Source organism: Salvelinus fontinalis, chromosome 18 (assembly GCF_029448725.1).
Source record: "Salvelinus fontinalis isolate EN_2023a chromosome 18, ASM2944872v1, whole genome shotgun sequence".
NCBI lineage: Eukaryota > Metazoa > Chordata > Actinopteri > Salmoniformes > Salmonidae > Salvelinus > Salvelinus fontinalis.
In genome coordinates, this window is record NC_074682.1 from 45,100,775 (window position 1) to 45,125,478 (window position 24,704).

Genomic DNA, 24,704 nt, shown 5'->3' on the forward strand with positions numbered 1-24,704 from the left:
TGGATATACATTGCATTCGGGAAGTATTCAGACCTCTTGACTTTATCCACATATTGTTAGGTTACAGCCTTATTGTTAAATAGATGTTTCCCCTCATCAATCTACACACAATCCAGCATAATGACAAAGCTAAAACAGGTTGAAATTTTGGGGGTAAAATGTAAAAATAAATATAAAAAAGTATTCAGACCCTTTACTCAGTACTTTGACAGCATCAAGTCTTCGTGGGTATGACGTTACAAGCTTTGCACACCTGTATTTGGGGAGTTTCTCCCATTCTTCTCTGCAGACCCTCTCAAGCTGTGTCAGGTTGGATGGGGAGCATTGCTGAACAGCTAATTTCAGAACTGTCCAAAAGTTGTTTGATCAGGTTCAAGTCCGGGCTCTGGCTGGGCCACTCTAGGACATTCAGAGACTTGTCCCGAAGCCACTCCTGAGTTGTCTTGTGCTTAGGGTCGTTGTCCTGTTGGAATGTGAACCTTTGCCCTAGTCTGAGGTCCTGAGCACTCTGGAGCAGGTTTTTATCAAGGATCTCTCTGTACTTTGCACCGTTCATCTTTGCCTCGATCCTGACTAGTCTCCCAGTCCCTGCCGCTGAAAAACATACCAAAAGCATGATCCTGCCACCATAGGGATGGTGCCAGGTTTCCTCCAGATGTGACGCTTAGCATTCAAGCCAAATAGTTCAATCTTGGTTTCATCAGACCAGAGAATCTTGCTTCTCATGGTCTGAGAGTCTAGGTGCCTTTTGGCAAACTCCAAGTGGGCTGTCATGAGCCTTTTACTGAGGAGTGGCTTCTGTCTTGTCACTCTACCCTAAAGGCCTGATTGGTGGAGTGCTGCAGAGATGGTTGTCCTTCTGGAAGGTTCCCCCATCTCCACAGAGAAACTCCAGAGCTCGTTGACCATCGGGTTCTTCGTCACCTCCCTGACCAAGGCCCTTTTCACCTGATTGCTCAGTTTGGCTGCACGGCCAAATCTTGGGAAAATCTTGGTGGTTCCAAACTTCTTCAATTTAAGAATAATGGAGGCCACTGTGTTATTGGGGACATTCAATGCTGCAGAAAGGTTTTGGTACCCTTCACCAGATCTGTGCCTCGACAAAATCCTGTCTCGGGGATTTATGGACAATTCCCTCGACCTCATGGCGTGGTTTTTGCTCTGAATACTTGTGTAAATGTTGGGTCATTATGGGGTATTGTGTGTAGATTGCTGAGGATTTTATTTTATGTAAATCTATTTTAGATTAAGGGCTGTAACGTAACAAAATGTCGAAAAAGTGAAAGGGTCTGAATACTTTCCGAAGGCACTGTATACTATATTATGTCAGCCATTCATAATAAGTTTATTATAAGAGGCTTCTCATCAGAGTTGTGATGGAATCATTTCAACATTGTGCACACGCAAGCTTTAGGTTAGGTATTGAGAATTACCATAACATACATATATTATTCAACAGTGGGACAAATGTGGGGCATTCTAAACTTTTCCAAGGAATCAAAGCTTTAAGGGCAACATTCTAAGGGGGTATTTCGAGGAGCATTAGCCCAGCAGGCAGCCTCATCTTTAACTCCAACTGATCCAGCATGATCTTCACAGGGCTCACATCTAATATGGGAGAGATGCAAGAGCTTCCTGTCATCCAGATCGCCTGCAGTGTGTGTGTGTGTGTGTTTGTGTCTCCTCTCTCTCGCTCTCCCTGTTATTTTTGTCAGATCTATTAGGTGGGACAGCGGAGATATTCTCATTATGCTGCAAAAAGACGCGTCTTCGACGGGGAACAGACTGATCGTGGTAGAGGAGGAAAGAGAGAGAAATGACTTAATAAGCGAGCAACGTGCAGGAGTAGAGCGGAACGAAGGAGTGCGGAAGGGACTTTGAACCATGAAAGGGACTGAGAGTGTCTGCCCACACCCCATTCCCGCTTCCTGGAAATAGTGGAGCAGAGGGGGGCCAGAGAGAGGGGGAATGGTAGAAAAAGAGTAAGTGAGAGAGAATGGCACAAGAGAGCAAGGTAGGGGAGGAGGGAGAGAGAGAGAGAAGAGAGAGAGAGAGAAGAAGGGTGCGACAGCAAGAGAGATAAATGGCAGAGAATTGGAGAGAAAGAGAATGGTGAGAGACAGAAGGAGAGATAGAGAAAGGGGGAGACAGCAATCGCAAGAAAGGAGGGGAGATATACACTGGGTGTACAACACATTAGGAACACCTGCTCTTTCCATGACATAGAAATCTATGATCCCTTATTGATGTCACTTGTTAAATCCACTTCAATCAGTGTAGATTAACAAGGCACCCCTGTTAATTGAAATGTATTCCAGGTGATTACCTCATGAAGCTGGTTGAGAGAATGCCAAGCGTGTGCAAAGCTGTCATCAAGGCAAAAGGAGGCTATTTTGTTTAACACTTTTTTGGTTACTACATGATTCCATATGTGCTATTTCATAGTGTTGATGTCTTCACTATTATTCCACAATGTATAAAATAGTAAAAATATAGAAAACAAAGAGTAGGTGTGTCCAAACTTTTGACTGGTACTGTAAATGTTTTAAGGATTTTGTAAATCCATGTCATATCAGGCGACCCCTAATGGGCTCACGACCCCTAGTTTGGGACCCACTGCTCTATGATGGCTAGGAAATATATTATGCATGGCTGCGAAATGGTGGAAGTGATGGAATCAGTGTAGACAACTTTACAAAAAAGAACATCCTCCTAAACTGCACAAAACAGAGCTGGCTAGAAAACTTCACGAGACAGAGCCAGCTAGGAAACATCACGAGACAGAGCCAGCTAGAAAACTTCACGAGACAGAGCCAGCTAGGAAACCTCACGAGATAGAGCCAGCTAGGAAACCTCACGAGACAGAGCCAGCTAGGAAACCTCACGAGACAGAGCCAGCTAAGAAACTTCACGAGACAGAGCCAGCTAGGAAACCTCACGAGACAGAGCCAGCTAGAAAACTTCACGAGACAGAGCCAGCTAGGAAACCTCACGAGACAGAGCCAGCTAGGAAACCTCACGAGACAGAGCCAGCTAGGAAACCTCACGAGACAGAGCCAGCTAGGAAACCTCACGAGACAGAGCCAGCTAGGAAACCTCACGAGACAGAGCCAGCTAGGAAACTTCACGAGACAGAGCCAGCTAGAAAACTTCACGAGACAGAGCCAGCTAGGAAACCTCACGAGACAGAGCCAGCTAGGAAACCTCATGAGACAGAGCCAGCTAGGAAACCTCACGAGACAGAGCCAGCTAGGAAACCTCACGAGACAGAGCCAGCTAGGAAACCTCACGAGACAGAGCCAGCTAGGAAACCTCACGAGACAGAGCCAGCTAGGAAACCTCACGAGACAGAGCCAGCTAGGAAATCCCACGAGACAGAGCCAGCTAGGAAACCTCACGAGACAGAGCCAGCTAGGAAACCTCACGAGACAGAGCCATCTAGAAAACCTCACGAGACAGAGCCAGCTAGGAAACCTCACGAGACAGAGCCAGCTAGGAAACCTCACGAGACAGAGCCAGCTAGGAAACCTCACGAGACAGAGCCAGCTAGGAAACCTCACGAGACAGAGCCAGCTAGGAAACCTCACGAGACAGAGCCAGCTAGGAAACCTCACGAGACAGAGCCAGCTAGGAAACCCCACGAGACAGAGCCAGCTAGGAAACCTCACGAGACAGGACAGCAAACGGCACTCCTCTCTCTCTGCCTACCAGTATCCTTCAGTCTATTTATCACCCTCTCTCAATATCTGCCTCTCCATCACGTTCAGTCATTAAATACCTCTCTCTCTCTACCATCCCCCTCTTCTTTAGCCTCCCTCTACCTATACAAATCTCCCTCTACCCAAAGTCTGTCTCTTCAGTCTCTCTCCCTCAGTCTTTCTCTCATCTGTACTCTGCCTGTACGTCTCTTCTCATCAATATCACCCTCTCTCTCAATCTCTCCCCTCTCATTTCAAATCTGCCTATGTCCTTTTCTCCATCTACCTCTCCTCCAGTCTCTCCCTCTGTGACTGTGCATCCTACCATATTTTCTTCCATGTACCTCTCCATCTCCTCCAGTCTCTCTGACTGGAAGGATACAATATTCATCTGTGGTCTCCATTAAGGCAGGCAGGCTAGAGACTCAGAGGGTCTGTGGGAATCAACATTTAATACACCCTGAATAATTAAACCACAGCGATCTACTGTGACTAAACACACAGGGACTTGTGTGTGCAGTTTGTGCATGTGAACAAAAGAGAATGGCTCTCAATTAAGTCTAAGTGGTTAAGGAATTTATTTCAAGAGTCCTCATTGGCTGCAAAAAGAGTTGTGTGTGACTTTTATGGAGGACTAGCTGATCAACGTCAAGGATGCAGTATTCACAATGTCACTGTGGATAAAAACAAAGATGTGAATCGTGCTTAGACCTTGGTTTGGGGTAAAAACATGGCATGGCAAACATCTGCTGCTGTTACATTACATTTTTCCCCTACTCAAAATCCTTTTTTTTTCTTACACTTGATTACAGTAAGAAAAGAAATGTTAGCAAAGAAATGTTAGCATATTGTTTGTTGTCTAAGATTCATCCTGGACCAGGGCCTGCTATGAGGAGCCTTGCTTCCACTACCTTCTGTTTGTGCCATTGAAGCTGCTTGCCAGGTACTTCAGCAACCTCCACTTTCAAGTAAAAGCATAATTTAGCTCAATAAGTTATCTACTTGGAAGCCACTCACTTTTATCGTGTTAAAAAAAACAAAAAAAACAGGAAAGGGACAAAGAAAAGAAACGCATGAGTGTTCTGGCTAAAAATAGACGAGTACGGGCAACTATACATTCTAAGGAGAGGAGAGTTGTTCATCATTTAGGGACCAGATGCAAATCTCACTCCTCTCTTTTCTTTTTACTCCTCTCTTTCTAGGAAAGGAGCGACATACACAACATGAGTGTGTGGGAACGTTATTGAGGAACCGTGTGACAGTGAAGAGGCTGTGAATTCCATTTGTTATACAGTATAGCGCTGCATGTACATGCTGCACCATTGGTGTCAGCAGTCAGTACTGGATGTCACTTACTGACCTGCTTATTACCAATTAAACAAATTGGAATGGAAAAGAGAGTGAAGGAGAGAGAGTGTGAAAGGGAAGAGAGGAGTGTGGGGGGACAAGATGAGCAACCAATACTTCGACGATTGTGTTGAAAGTGAAAGAAATTGGATTATGAAGTGGAAACAAGTCTCCATTCATATATTTCTGGAAGGGATGGAATGTTATTAGGAGCTAGTGTTATCGGCAAGTCATGTGATTGTCGACCGTGGTGCTGAGTGGAGGGTTAACAAGGAGGAGCCGGTCTGTAACGGTCGAGTTACGGTCCATCTGGACGCCCGCAGCTACTTCACCCATCGTCTCCGTTTCCTTCCTTCCTCCCTCAACCAATCCCTCCTTCCTTCTCTAAATCCTGCGAGGACATTTTTTAAATAAATTGTCACTGAACGTAATCTGCGGCTTATTGCCAGGTTCTCTATTCTTCCCTCTGTTTCTCTCCTTCCTTTCTCCCATCTCCCTCTCCTCTATAAAGGCCAATCTAACCATTTTTCCCTCTATCACATGGGGCATATGTGTGTTTGTGTGTATGTATATGTGTGTGTGTGTATGTATATGTATATGTGTGTGTGTGTGTGTGTGTGTGTGTGTGTGTGTGTGTGTGTGTGTGTGTGTGTGTGTGTGTGTGTGTGTGTGTGTGTGTGTGTGTGTGTGTGTGTGTGTGTGTGTGTGTGTGTGTGTGTGTGTGTGTGTGTGTGTGTGTGTGTGTGTGTGTGTAGGGGAAGATACCAGAGAGAGGTACTGAAGTGGGTGGAGGAGAAGAGTGATGTTCTCGCTCTCTTCTTTCTGTTCTATCTTCTCTCCCTCTCGGAAAGGTTTATATTTTATTAAACATGGCCCGTGCTTGTCTCCTTCTCCCACTGAAAGGCAAATAAATGTTGGGGAGGGAGGGATGAAGGGATGGGGTAGGGGGAAAAAGAAAGACAGGAAAAGGGGGAAGAGAAAGGGATAGATAGGTTGAAAGGTTGACACTGAGTATACAAAACATTATGCTCTTTCCATGACCGACTGACCAGGTGAATCCAGGTGAAAGCCATTATCCCTTATTGACGTGACTTGTTAAATCCACTTCAAATCAGTGTAGATGAAGGGGATGAGACATGTAATTTATTTTTATTTTTAAGCCATGAGACAATTGAGACATGGATTGTGCCATTCAGAGGGTGAATGGGAAGACAAAATATTTAAGTGCCTTTGAACAGGCTATGGTAGTAGGTGCCAGAGGCATCGGATTGTGTCTAGAACTGCAACGCTGCTGGGTTTTTTCAAACTCAACAGATTCCTGTGTGTATAAAGAATGGTCCACCACCCAAACATGGACATCCAGCCTATTTGACACAACTGTGGGAAAAGTTGGGAGTCCACATGAGCCAGCATCCCTGTGGAACGCTTTCGACACGTTGTAGAGTCCATGCCCCGATGAATTGAGGCTGTTCTGAGGCTATTCTGGGAGGGGGTGAAAGTCAATATTAGGAAGGTGTTCGGTATATTCAGTGTATATATAAATAGAGAAAGAGAAAGTAAGGAGTGACAATCGAAAGGGGAAGAAAGAAAGAGGATGTGAAGGAATGAAAGAGGTGGAGAAAGGAAGACATCTCAGAGTAAGAAGGTATGGAGAGAAGAGAGGTGGCAGGGCAAGGCTTCGCACTACTTTCCGTGGTGTCGCTTTGATCTATGGTCTAATTAGCAGCTAGGAGATACATTCTATCTAGCAATCATTGTTTTATTATGGCTGAAACAAAAAGCAGCTCTAATGATTATAAATGAGAGAGCGGTGACAGACTCACTGAGAGAACTGTCCAGTCTGGCCTGAGAAAATGGACAAGAGAGAGAGAGAGGAGAGGAAAAGGCAGAGAAAGGTTGATGGAAGGAAAGGAAAAGGGGAGAGGAGAGTAACAGGGAGGTAGAATAAGATAAATTAGTGGGAAGAGACAATAGGAGAGAAAAGAATGGGATGAGAATTGGAAGAAAAGTGAAGAAGGGAAAGATAAAAAGGAGGGGATAGATGATGGCTGAGGAAGTGAAATGGAAGAAAATAGATATTCCTGAGCAATAGACACTAAGGGGAGCTAGACAGGGGATAGAGGGAGGGGATATTACTCCATCCCCCTCTGGATCTCCTGTCTTGGTTGTGCCTTGCTGAGATAAGACCCAGAGACAGGCCGCGCACGCACTTTCATTACATCTCTCCCTCTCTCCTCTTCCACAGACCTCTCCCTTCCTCCACATCTCTCGCTCTCTCTCCCCCATCTTTCACCGACTGCCTCCCTCTTTCTCCCTCACTTCCTCTGCCTCCATGCACAGACCTCCCCCTCTCCCTCCAAGCACACAGAACTCTCCCTTCCTCCACATCTCTCCCTCTCTCTCCCCGCCTGCCTGCCTCCCTCATTCTCCCTCCCTCCCTCCAAGCACACAGACCTCTTCCTCCCCATATCCCCCTCCCCACAGGCCTTTGCTGTTAATCAGGCCTTTCCCCCCCAGTTCCTCTCAACCACAAACATAACATACTAGAGTAGCCAGCACACCCCATGTCTTATAGATGGGAGTGCTAATCCGTATCATTTACTCTCCGAGCCGTGAAGGTAAATCCATGTTGCTCCTTGGCCAGAGAGCCAGAGTCCGGGCTAGCACTGCTATGGTACCGCTACATAGCTAACGCTTGGCTATTCCGCTAATGTTATACACCGCTACGGTTGGAGGAAAGATAAGACTGAGGGTTTGTATGTAATTGAATTGAGGTTGACCAATTAGATGTGTCTGTAAATAAGAAGGCTGTCCAACCTGCATAGGCTGTAATCCTGTCTAGAGATTAGGTGGAACGGTCGAAAAGGGAAGCTCAGAGCTGGACTGTAAACACACAGGTATCTATCTATCTATCTATCTATCTATCTATCTATCTATCTATCTATCTATCTATCTATCTATCTATCTATCTATCTATCTATCTATCTGTCTGTCTGTCTGTCTGTCTGTCTGTCTGTCTGTCTGTCTGTCTGTCTGTCTGTCTGTCTGTCTGTCTGTCTGTCTGTCTGTCTGTCTGTTTCAGACTGAACCAGATGGATTATGCTTAATAGTAAAGCATGACTGTCAGTCCATTGGTAGGACAGTGGATATGCATTCATAAATATTTGACAATAAGTCTATGTATAAGATAAGTGTTTAGAGAGACAGGGTGTGTGTGTGTAAGAGATGACTGTATAGTGTATACAGGACTATGATTGGAGAGGGGAAGAAAAAGGAACCCGCTGTGCAAGAGTGTGTATGTTATGTGTAGGGGGAGGGAGTGGGCTCCAGTGTTTGAGCGTATGTTTTTGCATGAACGTGCATCTATGTTTGTGTGTATGTGACAAACATTGGCGGTCCCACTTGGTATTCCGCTGTACAAGTGGCCGTGAAGGCGGGAGATGCGTGATTGATATGAACTGTTATGCTAATGTTGCATTTGGATATGTCTTACAACGCTACATTTAAATATCCATTCATTCAGCCTTCCTATGGACAGGAAACAGAAACACTGCCTGGCGCTATGTATACAGGCAGCGTTGCCAATAGCTCCCAGTCAGCCACAAACAAATGGAGCTCAGCAGCAAGGATGAGAATGCATAAGAGTGTGTGTGTGTGTGTGTGTGTGTGTGTGTTTGTGTGGACATGTTTAACTATACTTCTAGTAAAAAAAAAAAAAAAATTGGACCAACCGGGGACATTTTGTTAGTCCTCAAAAGATAAAATGCTATTTCTAGGGGGTTTAGGGTTAGAAGATTACAATTAGTATTCAGGTTAGAATTAGGTTAAGGTGGCCTCCCGAGTGGCATGGGTCTAAGGCACTGCATTGCAGTGCTAGAGGCGTCACTACAGATCCAGGTTAGATCCCGGGCTGTGTCGCAGTCGGGAGACCAATGAGGTGGCGAACAATTGACACAGCGTCATCCGGGTTAGGGGAAGGTTGGGATGTCCTTGCCAAATCGCTCTTTAGCGACACCTGTGGCGGGCCGGGCACATGCACGCTCGTCGCCAGTTGGACGGTGTTTCTTCCGACACATTGGTGCGGCTGCCTTCAGGGGTTAAGCGAGCAGTGTGTCAAGAAGCAGTGTGGCTTGGCAGGGTTGTGTTTCGGAGGACTCATGGCTCTCGACCTTCGCCTCTCCCTAGTCCGTACTGAAGTTGCAGCGATGGGACAAGACTAACTACCAATTGGATATCAGGAAATTGGGGAGAAAAAGGGGATACAAAAAAAAGTTACCCCCAAAAACAGAAACTCCTCCTCTGGACATATCTCAGCATCATTACAATTTATAGAAATCAGCTTATTCCTACACTTCAAAGTGTAAACTGTTGGGACCCTCCCTTCAGCGGTCGGACAAACTTACTCACCTTTGGCGTTTTCAAAAGGAGAGGTCAACTCAGGAGACCAAAATCAGGATCACAAAATTGGTGAGAAAAAAAAAGAATACCAATAAAAAATGTTTAATTAACATTTGGGTTAGGAGCTAGGTTTAGGGTTAAGGTTAGGGTACGGGTTAGGGAAAATAGGATTTTGAACGGGACTGAATTGTGTGTCTCCACAAGGTAAGTTGTACACTAACACAAGGTTAATCTCTAACCTTGTGTTAGTGTACAGGCGTGCTTGTGTAGCGGGTTTACATCAACCAAGTCTTAATGAATTTACAAGACTTTAGCTCAGTGAATTAACACGGTCTTCTACAACAAATATTACTCGTTTCAAGAAGCTAGGCATATGGTCGCACGTCACTACTTCAAAGGAGGCATTTTTATTTGATTTCAACATGTGTTTTTTTGCAGAAATGCCTTCTGGAACATGAACTTTCATGTGCCTTAATAACACACTTGTATGCCCTCTTTAAAGATGAATACAATTGTTCAATTACGAGCCTAGCTGGTTTAGTCACGTAAAAAGTCAGGAACCTTCCCGCTAGCCATGTTTGGCTGAGATAATGGATGGGCTAGACATGCCGTGAGATGAGTTTGAATTGGTCTGCCATGTAGCGTGCTTCTATCTAGAATATAAGCTCTCAGTATGTGTAGAAAATCCTTTCTATTGCGGCTTTTTTGAACGATATGAAGAACTGAAAAAATGTTGCTACTGCTCTCAACATTGCGGCCCTGAAGTTATCAGGCTACCATGTGATGGACTACTTTCTGGAGAACGATCGTGCCATGCCGACCCTCTGGGAATCTGAAAATGAATCAGATGATCAGGAAATCCTTGATTTAGGTAAAAAAAATAAAAAATGACCCAGACATTGTAGTCTTCTGATGACAGTGATGGGGAAGAAACACAGATCAACAGTATTATTGTCACGGAAGAAGTTCACAGAGTTTTGAAATCAGTGGAATGTCTGGTGGAAGCAGAGATATGATTGCCAAACATGGAGAGAGTCGAAAAGAGAACACGAGGCTGTTGTATAAAATACCTGTCTCTGGATTACATCTTTAAACTAAGGGCAACCATGGCATCCATGACATTTCCAATTTTTTCAGAAAGTTGTTTTCATTGCAAGATAAAGCGTACTGTTAGCTAGCTAGCTAACTTTGGCTGGTTGGCTCGGTAGCAAATGTTACAAGTATGATCTGTGTAGTAATATTATTTGTATCTCAGAAAGCCATTTGCATTGCTAGTTTTAGCTAGCTAGCTATCATTGAACCTAGTTGGTTTGCTTTAGCTACTTGCAGATTCATGCATGGTGCATGGTAGTATAAATTAGGATTATGGTTCATTGTTTAGCTAGCTAGCTATATGTCTAAACAAAAGACTCCACAAGTAACCATTTCAAGGGAATGTTTACACCTTCTGTATCCTGTGCATGTGATAAATAAACATTGATTTTATTTGATACAGTGTGTGTTTACCAGAGATGGTAATGTGAAGAACAACATGACCTGCACCAAAGTTAGATTAGGATAAAGGCCAAGGATATTACTGCAGCTTTTTGCTACTACTTTCACCACTTTTAGTCTTGAAATATCTGGTTATTTACTACACTACCTTATTCACTCTGTTTAGCACATGGCCTCACATGTGAAACTTTAAAGAGGGGTGAGGATTAAGAGGGTGTGAACGATGCTGAATGGGTGAAGACAAAGAAGAGCTCTACAGTCGGTGCACCAAAACATTCATGGGCCATTTTCTCAAAAGTAGGGTGACAAGTTTATCAACTTTCAAAGCAGAACTACTTTCCCATTGTTCCTCAACTGCAGTGTATGATATACCATTTTCTAGCTCTGAGTCTCTACTTCTATCCAATGTAAAAAACACAATTTCAAATGTTGCTACAAAGGACCGAATCCAAGTAGTGGGTCACAAATGTGGGTTTAACATCCCCTAGTTACACATCCCCTACTCCTTAAGTCATGTAAAGAAAAAAACAATGTTGGACTCGGGGTATGTGAAGGAGGGACAGGAAATAGTGTGACACTCACCTCGGACACGTTGACGCGGCCCTCCTGGAAGGAGCAGTCGTTGGCATTCTGGGTGCAGATGTGACGGTACTTACACCAGTGGCAAGGGAAGGAACCGTTCACACACGACAGGCACCTGGGGGAGGACGTGTGGACGGACAGCGTTAGAGGACACAAAAAACACTTGATGGGAAGTATCAACCCATATGGGCTGGGCACATGCAGCGTCAGAATGAAACAAACAACAAACAATGAAATAAAATACAACTCTTGCCATACTCTACCTGTCCTCTTGTTCAGTCTCTCACTTATCTAGATATTCACTTCTCTTTACTGTTCTCCCCCTCTCTGTACACATTTCGTATCCCTCTTTCTCAATCTCTTCCTCGTCTCCTCCTCTCTATGCTGTTCTATAGCCTCGCCGTATCAAGTTACCCTCTATCCCTAAATGTTTTATCTTTACCTCAGTCTATTTTCTCCCTAGTTCTCTCACCCGTTGACAGTCTTCACCTCCACCTTTCTCTATCCATCCCCCAGTGTTTAATACTCGGCTTTTAAACCTTCCCTCACCTTTTGTCTAAAGCCCCTTTCATCCTCCAGCTAAGAGCCATCGCTATTTAAATGCACCTGCTTTAGCCCCGGTGCCCAGGGGAGGAGAGGGATGAAAAGAGGGAAAAACAGAAAGAAAATAGATCAATAGCAAGTGGGTCTCCCTGAGTGAGAGGGGGAAACGCCAGATATTGTGGGGAAGATGAAGAAAAGGGGGAAAGGGAGAGATATGAAAGATAAAGACGGGTGGGGTGTAGCCAAGGGCCCTGTCTAGATTCCTCGTGGGACAGAGGTATCGACGGGGAGTCTGGGCTGGTGTGTGTGTGTGCTCATGCAGTGGTGTGTGTAGGTGGGAATGGAGACATCTGACAGCTTCTTGTGTCTGGTTTATTGTTGTGAGATACTGGTGCTTCATCGCCACCAGAAATAGGGATTAAACTCTCTGCTCTACAAAGCTAATGATTTCATCACAAAGAAATAAGAGTAAACATGTTAGTTACTTACTTATCCATCTTTTCTACTGTATTGAAAAGGCCAGCCAATTGTTGTCAGTCAACAAACTTGATTAAGTCAAACGGTCAACTTTTTAAAAAAATTACATGAAATGTATCAAAAGCAAAAAATCTAAAACCAGACTGAAATTCTCTCCTGGTTGAAATTCTCATTTTCGATATGATCTGCATGGAGCTAACAGATCTAGCTCAATCAATACCTATAAAAACACAACATGCACCAAAGTATACTTCCCCGTTTAAAACGGCATTTCTGATTCTATGGCCGGCATGAGTAACAGGGTTTTATCTCTCAGAGCTCTTAAAGTCGGATGCGATCTGAATCCATCAAACAACACGCAGATTAATTTGGATCAATTAGGACGCTTGTTTGTTAAGTGTGTTCTCAAAGCGGTTGTTTCCAGCAGCCCCCCTCTTTGTAAGGATCAGAGGCCCAGGCTTTAATTCAATCCCACCGCGCCTTTAATTGACAAATTTAGCATTGTGCTGAGAGAGCCTGTCCATTAAGAATGAGCAATGGGCGGCTAAGGAAATCACAGGCCTCTTAATCTGACATGAGTGCAGTAGGGTGATTCATCAATGTAGAAACAAATGGGAGGAGGCTTGATTAGGCCAGGTCAGGCTAGGCTATCTAGCCAAATGGTTTGCTTGCTTCTATGATAGCATTTCTGTAAGGAAATGGCCTCTTACAGGCCTCTTAGTTGACATACTGAACTCTATCGGAGAAGTAGTTGGTGAACCAAGCGAGGCAATCATTTGAGAAACCCAGGCTGTTGAGTCTGCAGATAAGAATTTTGTGACTGACAGAGTCGAAAGCCTTAGCCAGGTTGATGAATACGGCTGCACAGTAATGTCTCGATGGTGGTTATCATATCGTTTAGTACCTTGAGCATGGCTGAGGTGCACCCGTGACCAGCTCGTAAACCGGATTGCACAGCGGAGAAGGTACGGTGAGATTCGAAATGGTCAGTGATCTGTTTGTTAACTTGGCTTTCGAAGACTTTAGAGAGGCAGGGCAGGATGGATATAAGTCTATAACAGTTTGGGTCGAGAGTGTCACACCCTTTGAAGAGGGGATGACCACGGCAGCTTTCCAATCTTTAGGGATCTCGGACGATACGAAAGAGAGGTTGAGTAGGCTAGTAATAGGGGTTGCAACAATTTTGACGGATCATTTTAGAAAGAGAGGGTCCAGATTGTCTAGCTCAGCTGATTTGTACGGGTCCAGGTTTTGAAGCTCTTTCAGAACATCTGCTATTGGATTTGGGTGAAGGAGAAGCTGGGGAGTTTTGGGCAAGTAGCTGCAGAGGGGATGTAGCTGTTGGATTTGGCTGGGGTAGCCAGGAGGAAAGCATGGCCAGCCGTAGAGAAATGGTTATTGAAAATGTTGATTATCATGGATTTATCGGTGGTGACCGTGTTACATAGTCTCAGAGCAGTGCACAGCTGGAAGGAGGTGCTCTTGTTCTCCATGGACTTCACAATGTACCAAAACATTTGGAAGTTAGAGCTACAGGATGCAAATTTCTGTTTGAAAAACCTAGCCTTTGCTTTCCTGACTGACTGCGTGTATTGGTTCCTGACATCCCTGAACAGTTGCATATCGCGGGGACTATTCGATGCTATTGCAGTCCGCCACAGGATGTTTTTGTGCTGGTCAATGGGAGTCAGGTCTGGAGTGAACCAAGGGTGAGGTGAGGAAATTACTTTTAAAGAACGACTAGGCCTGAAGTCAAAATCATTCCAGGATACCAGGGCCAGGTCGATTAGAAAGGCCTGCTCGCAGAAGTGTTTTAGGGAGCATTTGACAGTGATGAGGGGTGTTCGTTTGAACGCGGACCCATGGCGGATGCAGGCAATGAGGCAGTGATCGCTGAGATCCTAATTGAAAACAGCAGAGGTGTATTTGGAGTGCAAGTTGGTCAGAATAATATCTATGAGGGTGCCCATGTTTACAGATTTAGGGTTGTACCTGGTGGGTTCCTTGATGATTTGTGTGAGATTGAGGGCATCTTGCTTAGATTGTAGGCTGGCCGGGGTGTTAAGCATATCCCAGTTCAGGTCACCTAACAGAACGGACTCTGAAGATAGATGAGGGGCAATCAATTCACATATGATGTCCAGGGCACAGCTGGGAGCTGAGGGGTGTCTATAACAGGCGGCAACGGTGAGAGACTTATTTCTGGAGAGATTCCTTTTTTCAATTAGAAGCTCAAACTGTTTGGGCATAGACCTGGAAAGTATGACATAACTTTGCAAGCTATCTCTGCAGTATATTGCAACTCCTCCCCCTTTGGCAGTTCTATCTTGACAGAAAATGTTGTAGTTGGGTATGGAAATCTCAGATTTTGATCACAGAGTGGGCCTAGCTCAGGGCTGCCAGCAGCATACCACCCTGCATACCACTACTGGCTTGCTTCTGAAGCTAAGCAGGGTTGGTCCTGGTCAGTCCCTGGATGGGAGACCAGATGCTGCTGGAAGTGGTGTTGGAGGGCCAGTAGGAGGCACTCTTTCCTCTGGTCTAAAAAAAATATCCCAATGCCCCAGGGCAGTGATTGGGGACACTGCCCTGTGTAGGGTGCCGTCTTTCGGATGGGACGTTAAACGGGTGTCCTGACTCTCTGAGGTCATTAAAGATCCCATGGCACTTATCGTAAGAGAAGGGGTGTTAACCCCGGTGTCCTGGCTAAATTCCCAATCTGGCCCTCAAACCATCATGGTCACCTAATAATCCCCAATTTACAATTGGCTCATTCATCCCCCTCCTCTCCCCTGTAACTATTCCCCAGGTCGTTGCTGCAAATGAGAATGTGTTCTCAGTCAACTTACCTGGTAAAATAACGGTAAAATAAAAATAAATAAATAAAAATAAAGGGCTAGCTTCGAGGCTGGGTCACTCGGTGGCAGCTAGCTAGCTGTGATGATCAGGAGTAATGGTCCAGGGTTTATGGCAGGAATCCAGCGTTGTCGTGGATAAAAACAGTCCGAGGCTGGTAGGTTTTATCCAGGCTAAAAAAATACGGTTGGTGCCTGTGCTGAAGGTAAAAGACGCTAGCAGTGGCTAACAATGACTAAAAAGCTAGTAGCTAATTAGCTGGTTAGCTTCTGATGGCTAGCTTCTGATGGAGGTACTGGCTATAAGGTCTAAAAAAAAATTGCGGATCCATGTCACATTGAGTGAGGCGGGTTACCGGAATGTATATTTTATTTAAAAATAGAAAAGAGATTGAAAATAAATGGAAATATACACGAAAAATACAAAAAGTAAACGAGAGGACGACAAACCACATCTGCACTGCTACGCCATCTTGGGAGAGCGATCTAAGGCACTGCATCACAGTGCTCGATGCGTCACTACATACCCTGGTTTGATCCCGGGCTGTATCACAACAGGTCATGATCGGGAGTACCATAGGGCGGCGCACAATTGGCCCAGCATCGTCTGGGTTAGGGTCGGGTTAGGCCGGGGTAGGCTGTCATTGTAAATAAGAACTTGTTCTTAACTTACTAGTATAGTAAAATGAAGGTTAAATAAAAAAATATATACTATTAGTCTAGGCTAGCCACCAGGCTGAAATATAAGCTTAGGTATGTCATTTTAGGCGAAAATTGAAAAAAAGGAGCGGATCCAGAAGAGCTTTTAAAAGATAGGCGTCCTGTCTACGGGACAGTTGTAAATCATACAGCGCCGTATATTAAGATCGCAGATTTTAGAGAAACAACAAATGTCAGTACATATAAGTGTCTAATATCGGCTGAAAGCTTAAATTCATGTTAATATAACTGCACTGTCCAATTTACAGTAGCTATTACTGCAAAAAAAATGCCAAACACTTTTTTTCACCGGGATAGGTTTGATAAATTCACCTCTGAAGGTAAAATGTGTACCTACATTCTGAAATCTTGCTCTGATTTATCATCCAAAGGGTCTCAGAGAAAACATGAAGTTTAATTTTGTTAGATAAATTCCTTTTTCATATGCTAAAATGGTGTTTTGAAAACTGGGTGTTTGCAAATGTTGAACTTACAATATGGGAAAGCTAAATCAAAGTCCAAGTATACAGTTTTGACGATATTCTTGCAGAAAAAATGTAATGTAAATGTCTCTTTCCCAATTTGGCCAAATGTACTTGGGTGACTTCACATTAAATGTCATGTAGCTTGCTCATACTTGAAGTTATCAGTCTGAAATGGTGCACAAATGCCCTCTTGTGGACACCATCGGAATTGCAACCAGAGTGATGGCTAGATTTGGGACCTTTCTGTTGCATTTCAAAGATGGTGGTAGAAAAAAGAAAAAAACGGTTGTTTTTTTTCTTTGTATTTTCTTCTACCAGATCTATCGTGTTAGATTCTCCTAGATTCAAAGTGTTTCCTTTCAAATGGTACCAATAATATGCATATCCTTGCTTCAGGGCCTGAGCTACAGGCAGTTAGATTTGGGTATGTCATTTTTGGCGAAAATTTAAAAAAAGGGGGCTTATCCCTAAAAAGGGGCTATTTTATGTAGCTTAGACAATGACCACTCTTTGTATTACATGAGCATGCTAATGACGACAAAAGGAGGACACCATTTTAGCACAGCGGGATTTGCCATTCCGCAGGGACCGATGCAAGGTCCCCACAAAGTACAGGCTCTAGGTCAAATCCCCAAACTGGTTAAATGTAGGCTATACATCTACCAGACAAATATCCTTTTATTTCGTACTTTCTTTTAATAATTAAAGAAAATGTGTGTTCCGTTTGTGTCTTACGTCTTTGGTATAATGAGCAGGAAAGCAGCATGCCAGGACCACCTACCATCTACCCATTCTTTACCTCCCTCAGGAAGCACGAGTTCAATAGCTTATTAACAGTTCCATTGCTTAATGGGGAAGGAGGGAGGGTACCTGGTATGTTTTTGTCCATTCAATTCCATTCAGAGGCCCCATTTGGGGACCCCCCGACCACTACTCCTTTGGTCTGGAAGAAGGCCTATCCATAGAGCCCCCCAGTAACTCACTAGTTGCTTACCCCTGCTAGTGTCCAGTCTTTGAACTTCGGGGATACCCACCCAAGGCCATTTGAGGATACCCTCCCACCCCCAAACTTCTGTCTGGAGGTGGGCCACGATCCCTGGACCCCCTTGTGACCATCCAACCATTATTGGAGAAGCCATGCTCCCCATGTAGCCACACTTAAAACCTTGATCGCTTTGAGGTGAACTCTATTTAAGATTATAGACTTGATAAAATTACTTATTCTGAAGGTGCATTTTATTTCGAATGAATAGTGCTTTTTAAAGGTGTAAATAGCAGGAAGATAAATACCTTCAATGTGGATGCTCTTCACTGCTCTCTTCAATGATTAAATGCCTGCTTTGGCCCAACATTTTTATCAGGAGATGTAAGTGCAAGTGCTTATTGTGGAGGCATGCATATTCCCCAATGTTAAGATCAGATGGGAAGTATTTAGAATCTTGTAGGAAATGTGAGGAGAGAGGATCGTCACAGAGACAAATGGAAAAGTCTCGTTCATAATGTCACACACTCAAAGTCTCTACCTCTTTTTGTCTCTGTGTACCTCCTTCTCCAAACCACACCTTTTCCATATCTGGAGGCGAGAGTATGACACAGTTTCCTGCGGCATCTTTATAATGAATTAGACTGTACCTGAACAAAATTAACCACAGGAAAAAGGTGCTTAGAGATCTTAGTTCTCTCCTATAGAGACATCAACCCTACTTCATTTCCAGACTATCCACCCTAGTCCTAATAAATCGCAAATGGGAAAGGGGTATTTTTTTAAATGGAAACATTTAATTAAGAAGTCATCATGGCCGCGGGATATTTTCTATTTCAATCTCTCCAACCTTAACTGAAACAGTGGGATTTCTAATTAGAATAATATTGATATGCAAATGTATGGATCATTTTTTTTTTTTTTTTATCGCAGGCCCAAGACGTAATCAGTAGAATAAATAAGGAGGAAGGCTGTGTGTTTTTGGTGTGTATGAGGAAAGGGTGGGTAGTGTGTGTATGGGGAATTGTGTATGGTGTGTGTATGGGGGGTATTATGTGTATGGGGGATGTATGGATGGTGTCGGTTTGGGGGGTTGGTGGTTAGGGTGTATATGGGGGATGGCTGGATGGTGTGTGTATGGGGGTGGGTGGATGGGGTGTGGTGTGTGTATAGTGGGTAGGTGTAGATCTTGTATCCATATGGGATAATGTATCAATATGTATCCATGTCTTTCAACATTGGGCGAGCATATCCCTTGGCGAGAGTGATTGTAATTCCAGTATGCATGTACACAACATATATAGAAGAGAGAGAAAGGATACAAGGGTTGAAATATGATGACTGCTTCTGAAGCTCTTTTTGGCCAGAGTTTGTGTGTATACACGAGTGTGTGTTCCGGGCATGAATAATGTTTATGCTTGCATATAAATATATAAACCACTGTGTCTCTCCTCTACTCAGCATCTTTCCTCGTCAACTCCGTAGACTCGTATCATTACAAAAAAAATGTCCACTCCATAACCCAAATCCCTGAATTAGATTTACCAACCAATGGGATTTACTCTGGCATATGCATCGATCACCGTCATCTCCATAGACGCGTGTCACCTCTATATTGTAGACATTATGATGTCCACTCCGTTACACAAGCCCTTTATCATATTTGTGGGTAATATTATGACTATGAACGCCAGTATTGCAGTAGCATTAACCATTGAAAAGGTGTCTTAAGAGGCCTTAGCAGGGGTCCAACCCACAAGCTTTAAATTGTTACCACCACATCGGCCTCAACCAACTGGCCAAATCACGGGGCTGTGTGTGTATGTGTTAGGGGGGTACTGTGATGGGGCCCATTCTCCAAGGGGGCTTGTCTGACTGGCACGGGGGACACTCGACTTTGGGCTTTGAGGGACCTGTGAGGCCCACTAGCCATCTGCTGCCCTGCGGCTAATACCACAGCAGGCACAACCTATCTCCACTCTGGTTCATCCAGGGGGAGGGGGTCTAGTCTGCCCTAACACCACAGGAAAAGTGCATCTAGCCTGGGGAGAGCCAACCCCATAGGTCCTGAATGGCTGGTTGTGGTTTAGATCTTTACTAAGCTGGTCCCTCCAGAGTCACGGCTAAAGACTGGGTTGTAGAAACAAAGGTTGTGTTTGAACTAAAGTGTCTCTCTCTGTCGAAACGTCTGGTTTCACAGCGCCTCAGAATGGAACTTGAATAAAAGCCTATGGCAGGACCAGAGCAAACAACCGCTTGTTTTTAACTGGCTGATCTGTCACTCCATCAACACCTTACAACCTCCCCCATACATTGTGGATTTCAGCATGCAAGCAGCACAAGTGATTTAAACAAGGAAGTGAGTTTGGAAAATCTGAAAGTACACATTTTGTAGGCCACAATTCAGAATAAATTAGGCTTCCCAAAAATAATATGGTCAATGTGATAGAACACTTATTTTGATTGGCGGTTTTCAATTTTTTTCTAAGACCCATCTTATACAACGGTAGCAGGTGAAACAGCTTCATACTAATGAGATCACAAACCAGCACAGGTGTAACACATACTGACTAAAGAGGTGACACCAATCGGTGCGCCCCACGTGCTAACGTGATAACGTCCAACCACAAAATATACAGCATGAGTCAAATGTTTGGACACATACTCATTCAAGGGTTTTTCTTTTAACTATTTTCTACATTGTAGAATAATAGTGAAGATATCAATACTATGAAATAACACATATAGAATCATGTAGGAACAAAAAAAGTGTTGAACCAAAAAATATTTTATATTTGAGATTCTTCAAAGTAACCACCCTTTTTCTTGATGACAGCTTTGCATACATTTGTCATTTTCTCAACCAGCTTCATGAGGTAGTCACCTGAAATGCATTTCAATGAACAGGTGTGCCTTGTTAAGTTAATTTGTGGAATTTCTTTCCTTCTTAAATCATTTGAGCCAATCAGTTGTGCTGTGACAAGGTAGGGGTGGTATACTGTACAGAAGATTGTCCCGGATCCCCCCGGTACTGCTGCTCATTCTGTTGACCAGTTCAGGAGGTCGACATCACCGGCCTTGTAGGCTGCACTGAACTGTGTCATAAATGTATAAATGTGCCCTATGTTTCCCCATTGGGCTGTCGATTATTGTTCCTATGTCCGTTGGTCGTGTGAGTACCTATGCGTTGTCTCAGCCTGTGCTGCGTGTTTTGTGCATTGTGTATTCCGGGTCTTGTCCCGTGTCATTCTACGAGGTTAACACTCACTCTTTTGTTTGAGTACATCCCAGTGTTTTGTATCCATGTTTGTTTTGGGTGTATTAAAAAGCCAGATATATTCCTGTGCCTGTCTCCAAATCCTTTATACCAGCGTGACAAAGATAGCCCTGTTTGGTAAAAGACCAAGTCCATACTATGACAAGAACAGCTCAAATAAGCAGTGGTGTAAAGTACTTAAGTAAAAATACTTTAACTTCTTATGGCTGCAAGGGGCAGTATTGAGTAGCCAGTTAAATCGTGCCCATTTCAAACGGCCTCGTACGCAATTCTTGCTCGTACAATATGCATATTATTATTACTATTGGATAGAAAACACTCTCTAGTTTCTAAAACCGTTTGAATTATTTCTCTGAGTGAAACAGAACTCCTTCTGCAGCACATTTCCTGACCAGGAAGTGGAATGTCAGAAATCGATGCTCTGTTCAACTTCATGCCTATACATGGGCAATGAACGTAAGAGTCTACGTTAACTTCATACACCTTCCCCTGGTTGTCAAGAGGCGGTGATAGAAGAAATTTCGTGTCTATCTTGGTCTGAGGTGGAATTAAAGCTCTTTGTATGACGTGACCGTCCATTTCCTGTTTCTGGAGAGCGCGAAAGAGGACATGGATTTGCCTTCTGTTTAGCTGTCGTTATGGACGACTAACATCTCCGGTTTAGATTTTATTTGATACATGTGACCATATCATCGTAAAGTATGTTTTTTCAATATAGTTTAATCAGATTATTGAAAATTTTTCGGGAGTTTTGCCGTGTTCCGTTCTCTGACTTTGTTGACGTTGGAGAGATCCGTGCCACTTGGCAAGTGCCCATGCTAAATCAAGAGGGAAATTTGCCGTTCCAGATCCAAACAACGACTGTTCTGGACAAAGGACACCATGTCCAACATTCTGACGGAAGATCACCAAAAGTAAGAAACATTTTATGATGCTATTTCTAATATCTGTTGTGCATGTGAACTGGTCGTCGGCGCCCAAGTGTTTCTGGCTATTGTGGCTACGCTAATATAACGCTATATTGGGTTTTCGCTGTAAAACACTTGATAAATCGGAAATATTGTCTGGAATCACAAGATGCCTGTCTTTCAATTGCTGTACACTATGTATTTTTCAGAAATGATTTATGATGAGTATTTAGTTATTTGGCGTTGGTGTCTGTAATTTTTCTGTCTGCTTTCGGTGCAATTTCTGACTGTAGCTGCAATGTAAACTATGATTTATACCTGAAATATGCACATTTTTCAAAAAAAAACATATGCTATACAATAAATATGTTATCAGACTGTCATCTGATGAGGTTGTTTCTTGGTTAGTGGCTATTTATATCTTTATTTGGCCGAATTTGTGATAGCTACTGATGCAGTCAAAAACTGATGGAGTAATACAAGTGGAGTCTTTTGCTAACGTGGTTAGCTAATAGATTTACATATTTTGTCTTCCCTGTAAAACATTTTAAAAATCGGACATGTTGGCTGGATTCACGAGATGTGTACCTTTCATATGCTGTATTGGACTTGTTAATGTGTGAAAGTTAAATATAAAAAAATATATCTTTTGAATTTCGCGCCCTGCACTTGAAGTGGCTGTTGTCATAAATGTACCGACGTCGGGCTTGCACGCCAAACAGGTTAAAGTACTATAAGTCGTTTTTTGGGGTATCTGTAGTTTACTATTTGATACATTTGACTACTTTTACTCCACTACATTCCTAAAGAAAATAATGTACGTTTTACTCCTTACATTTTCCCTGACTAATCCACGCACTTATCAACAGAACACTAGACTCACTAAACACAAATGCTCGTTACATTTCGACTGCTTAGCAGGACAGAAATTACCTAATCCACGCACTTATCAACAGAACACTAGACTCACTAAACACAAATGCTTCATTTGTAAATTATGTCTGAGTGTTGAACTGTGCCCCTGGCTATCCGCAAATGTAAAAAAAAATAATGATTATAAATATTTGTGTCATCTTGTTTGCTTAATAAAATAAATTATTTATGCTTTTACTTTTGATACTTAAGTACAAACCTAAGACTTTTACTCAAGTAGTATTTTACCGGGTGATTAACTTTTACTTGAGTCAGTGTCTTTTTAAAGGCATCTTTACTTGAAAAGTGGGTACTTTTTCCACCACTGCAAATGAGCAAAGAGAAACGACAGTCAATAATTTCTTCAAGACATGGTCAGTCAATACGGAAATGTTGAAGAACTTTGAAAGTTTTCAAGTGCAGTCACAAAAACCATCAAGTGCTATGATGAAACTGGCTCTCATGAGGACCGCCACAGGAAAGGAAGACCCAGAGTGCAGAATACCTGATGAATTTTTACGAACGTTCAACATGGCCATGTCAGTAAGCTTTGGCAAAAAAAGGTGCTAGTCCCCAACGCTCTGGATCCTTAACACTGGGGCCCCTTAGGGATGTGTACTTAGTCTCCTCCTGAACTCCCTGTTCACCTACGACTGCGTGGCCAACACGACTCCAACATCAAGTTTGCTGACGACACAAGTGGTAGGCCTGATCACCGACAACGATGAGACAACCTATAGGGAGAAGGTCAGAGAACTGGCAGTGTGGTGCCAGGACAACAACCAATCCCTCAATGTGAGCAGGTTGAGCATTTCAAGTTCCTTGGTGTCCACATCACCAACAAACTATCATGGTCCAAACACACCAAGACAGTCATGAAGAGGGCACAACAACACCTTTTCCCCCTCAGGAGACTGAAAAGATTTGGCATGGGTCCCCAGATCCTCAAAAAGTTCTACAGCTGCACCATCGAGGGCATCCTGACCGGTTGCATCACCGCCTGCTCGGCATCTGACCGGAAGGCACTACAGAGGGTAGCGTGTATGGCCCAGTACATCACTGGGGCCAAGCTTCCTGCCATCCAGGACCTATATAATAGGCGGTGTCAGAGGAAAGCCCACAAAGTTCTCCCTGCTACCGCACGGCAAGCGGTACCGGAGCGCCAAGTCTAGGACCAAAAGGCTCCTCAACAGCTTCTTCCCTCAAGCCATAAGACTGCTGCGCAATTAATAAAATCGCCACCGGACTATTTACATTGACCTCCCTTCCCTTTTGTACACTGCTGCTACTCGCTGTTTATTATCTATGCATAGTCACTTCACCCCTACCTATATGTACAAATTACCTCAACTAACCGGTACCCCCTGTATATAGCCTCGTTATCCTTGTTACTTTTAATTATAATTTTTTACTTTAGTCTATTTGGTAAATATTTTCTCAACTGCACTGTTGGTTAAGGGCTAGTAAGTAAGCATTTCACGGTAAGCATGACAAATAAAGTTTGATTTGGATAACATGAAAAAAGCCTAACCAGCTCTGCTATGGAGAGTGAAATGGTCAGAGTTTGGATGGTTGCTAAGATGGTTACTAAGCTTAAGATGATTCTCATGGCATTGTACACAGTCAGTGTGAACCAGAGTGACTTGACAACAACAGGCCAAGCAAGCTGTACATAAACGGAAACGACACAGGATGTCTTATTTAATGAAAGGGGTTGCAGTCTGCCATGAAGCATTTTTCCATGTATACGAAGTAAGAGTCTTGCTAAAGTTTAAGATATTATACGTTTCTAATTTTGTCATTAAGTTGTTTTCATTGCAAGTTCAAGCTTACTGTTAGCTAGCTAACTGACACTAGAAGGCAGGCTCGCTAGCTAACATTACATTTATGATCTGTGTTTAGTAATGTTCTCAGAATGCCATTTCGCAATGCTAGTTATAACCTAATGTTAGCTAGCTAACTAGCTAACATTGAACCTATTTGGTTAACTTTAGCTAGCTGTGACAATAGGTTTGTATTGCTGGTACTTAATGGATTAGTATTATGG

The 24,704-nt window shown here is 43.4% G+C and overlaps 1 protein-coding gene across 1 annotated transcript in view; it reads right to left on the bottom strand.

Annotated features, from left to right (window-relative positions):
* Positions 1-24,704, bottom strand: part of LOC129815622 (plexin-A1-like) — a 474,873-nt gene that overhangs the window by 181,504 nt on the left and 268,665 nt on the right. Inside the window, exon 9 of the mRNA XM_055869594.1 lies at positions 11,520-11,634. Coding sequence (XP_055725569.1) covers positions 11,520-11,634 — 115 coding nt within the window. The remainder of the gene's footprint in view (positions 1-11,519; positions 11,635-24,704) is intronic.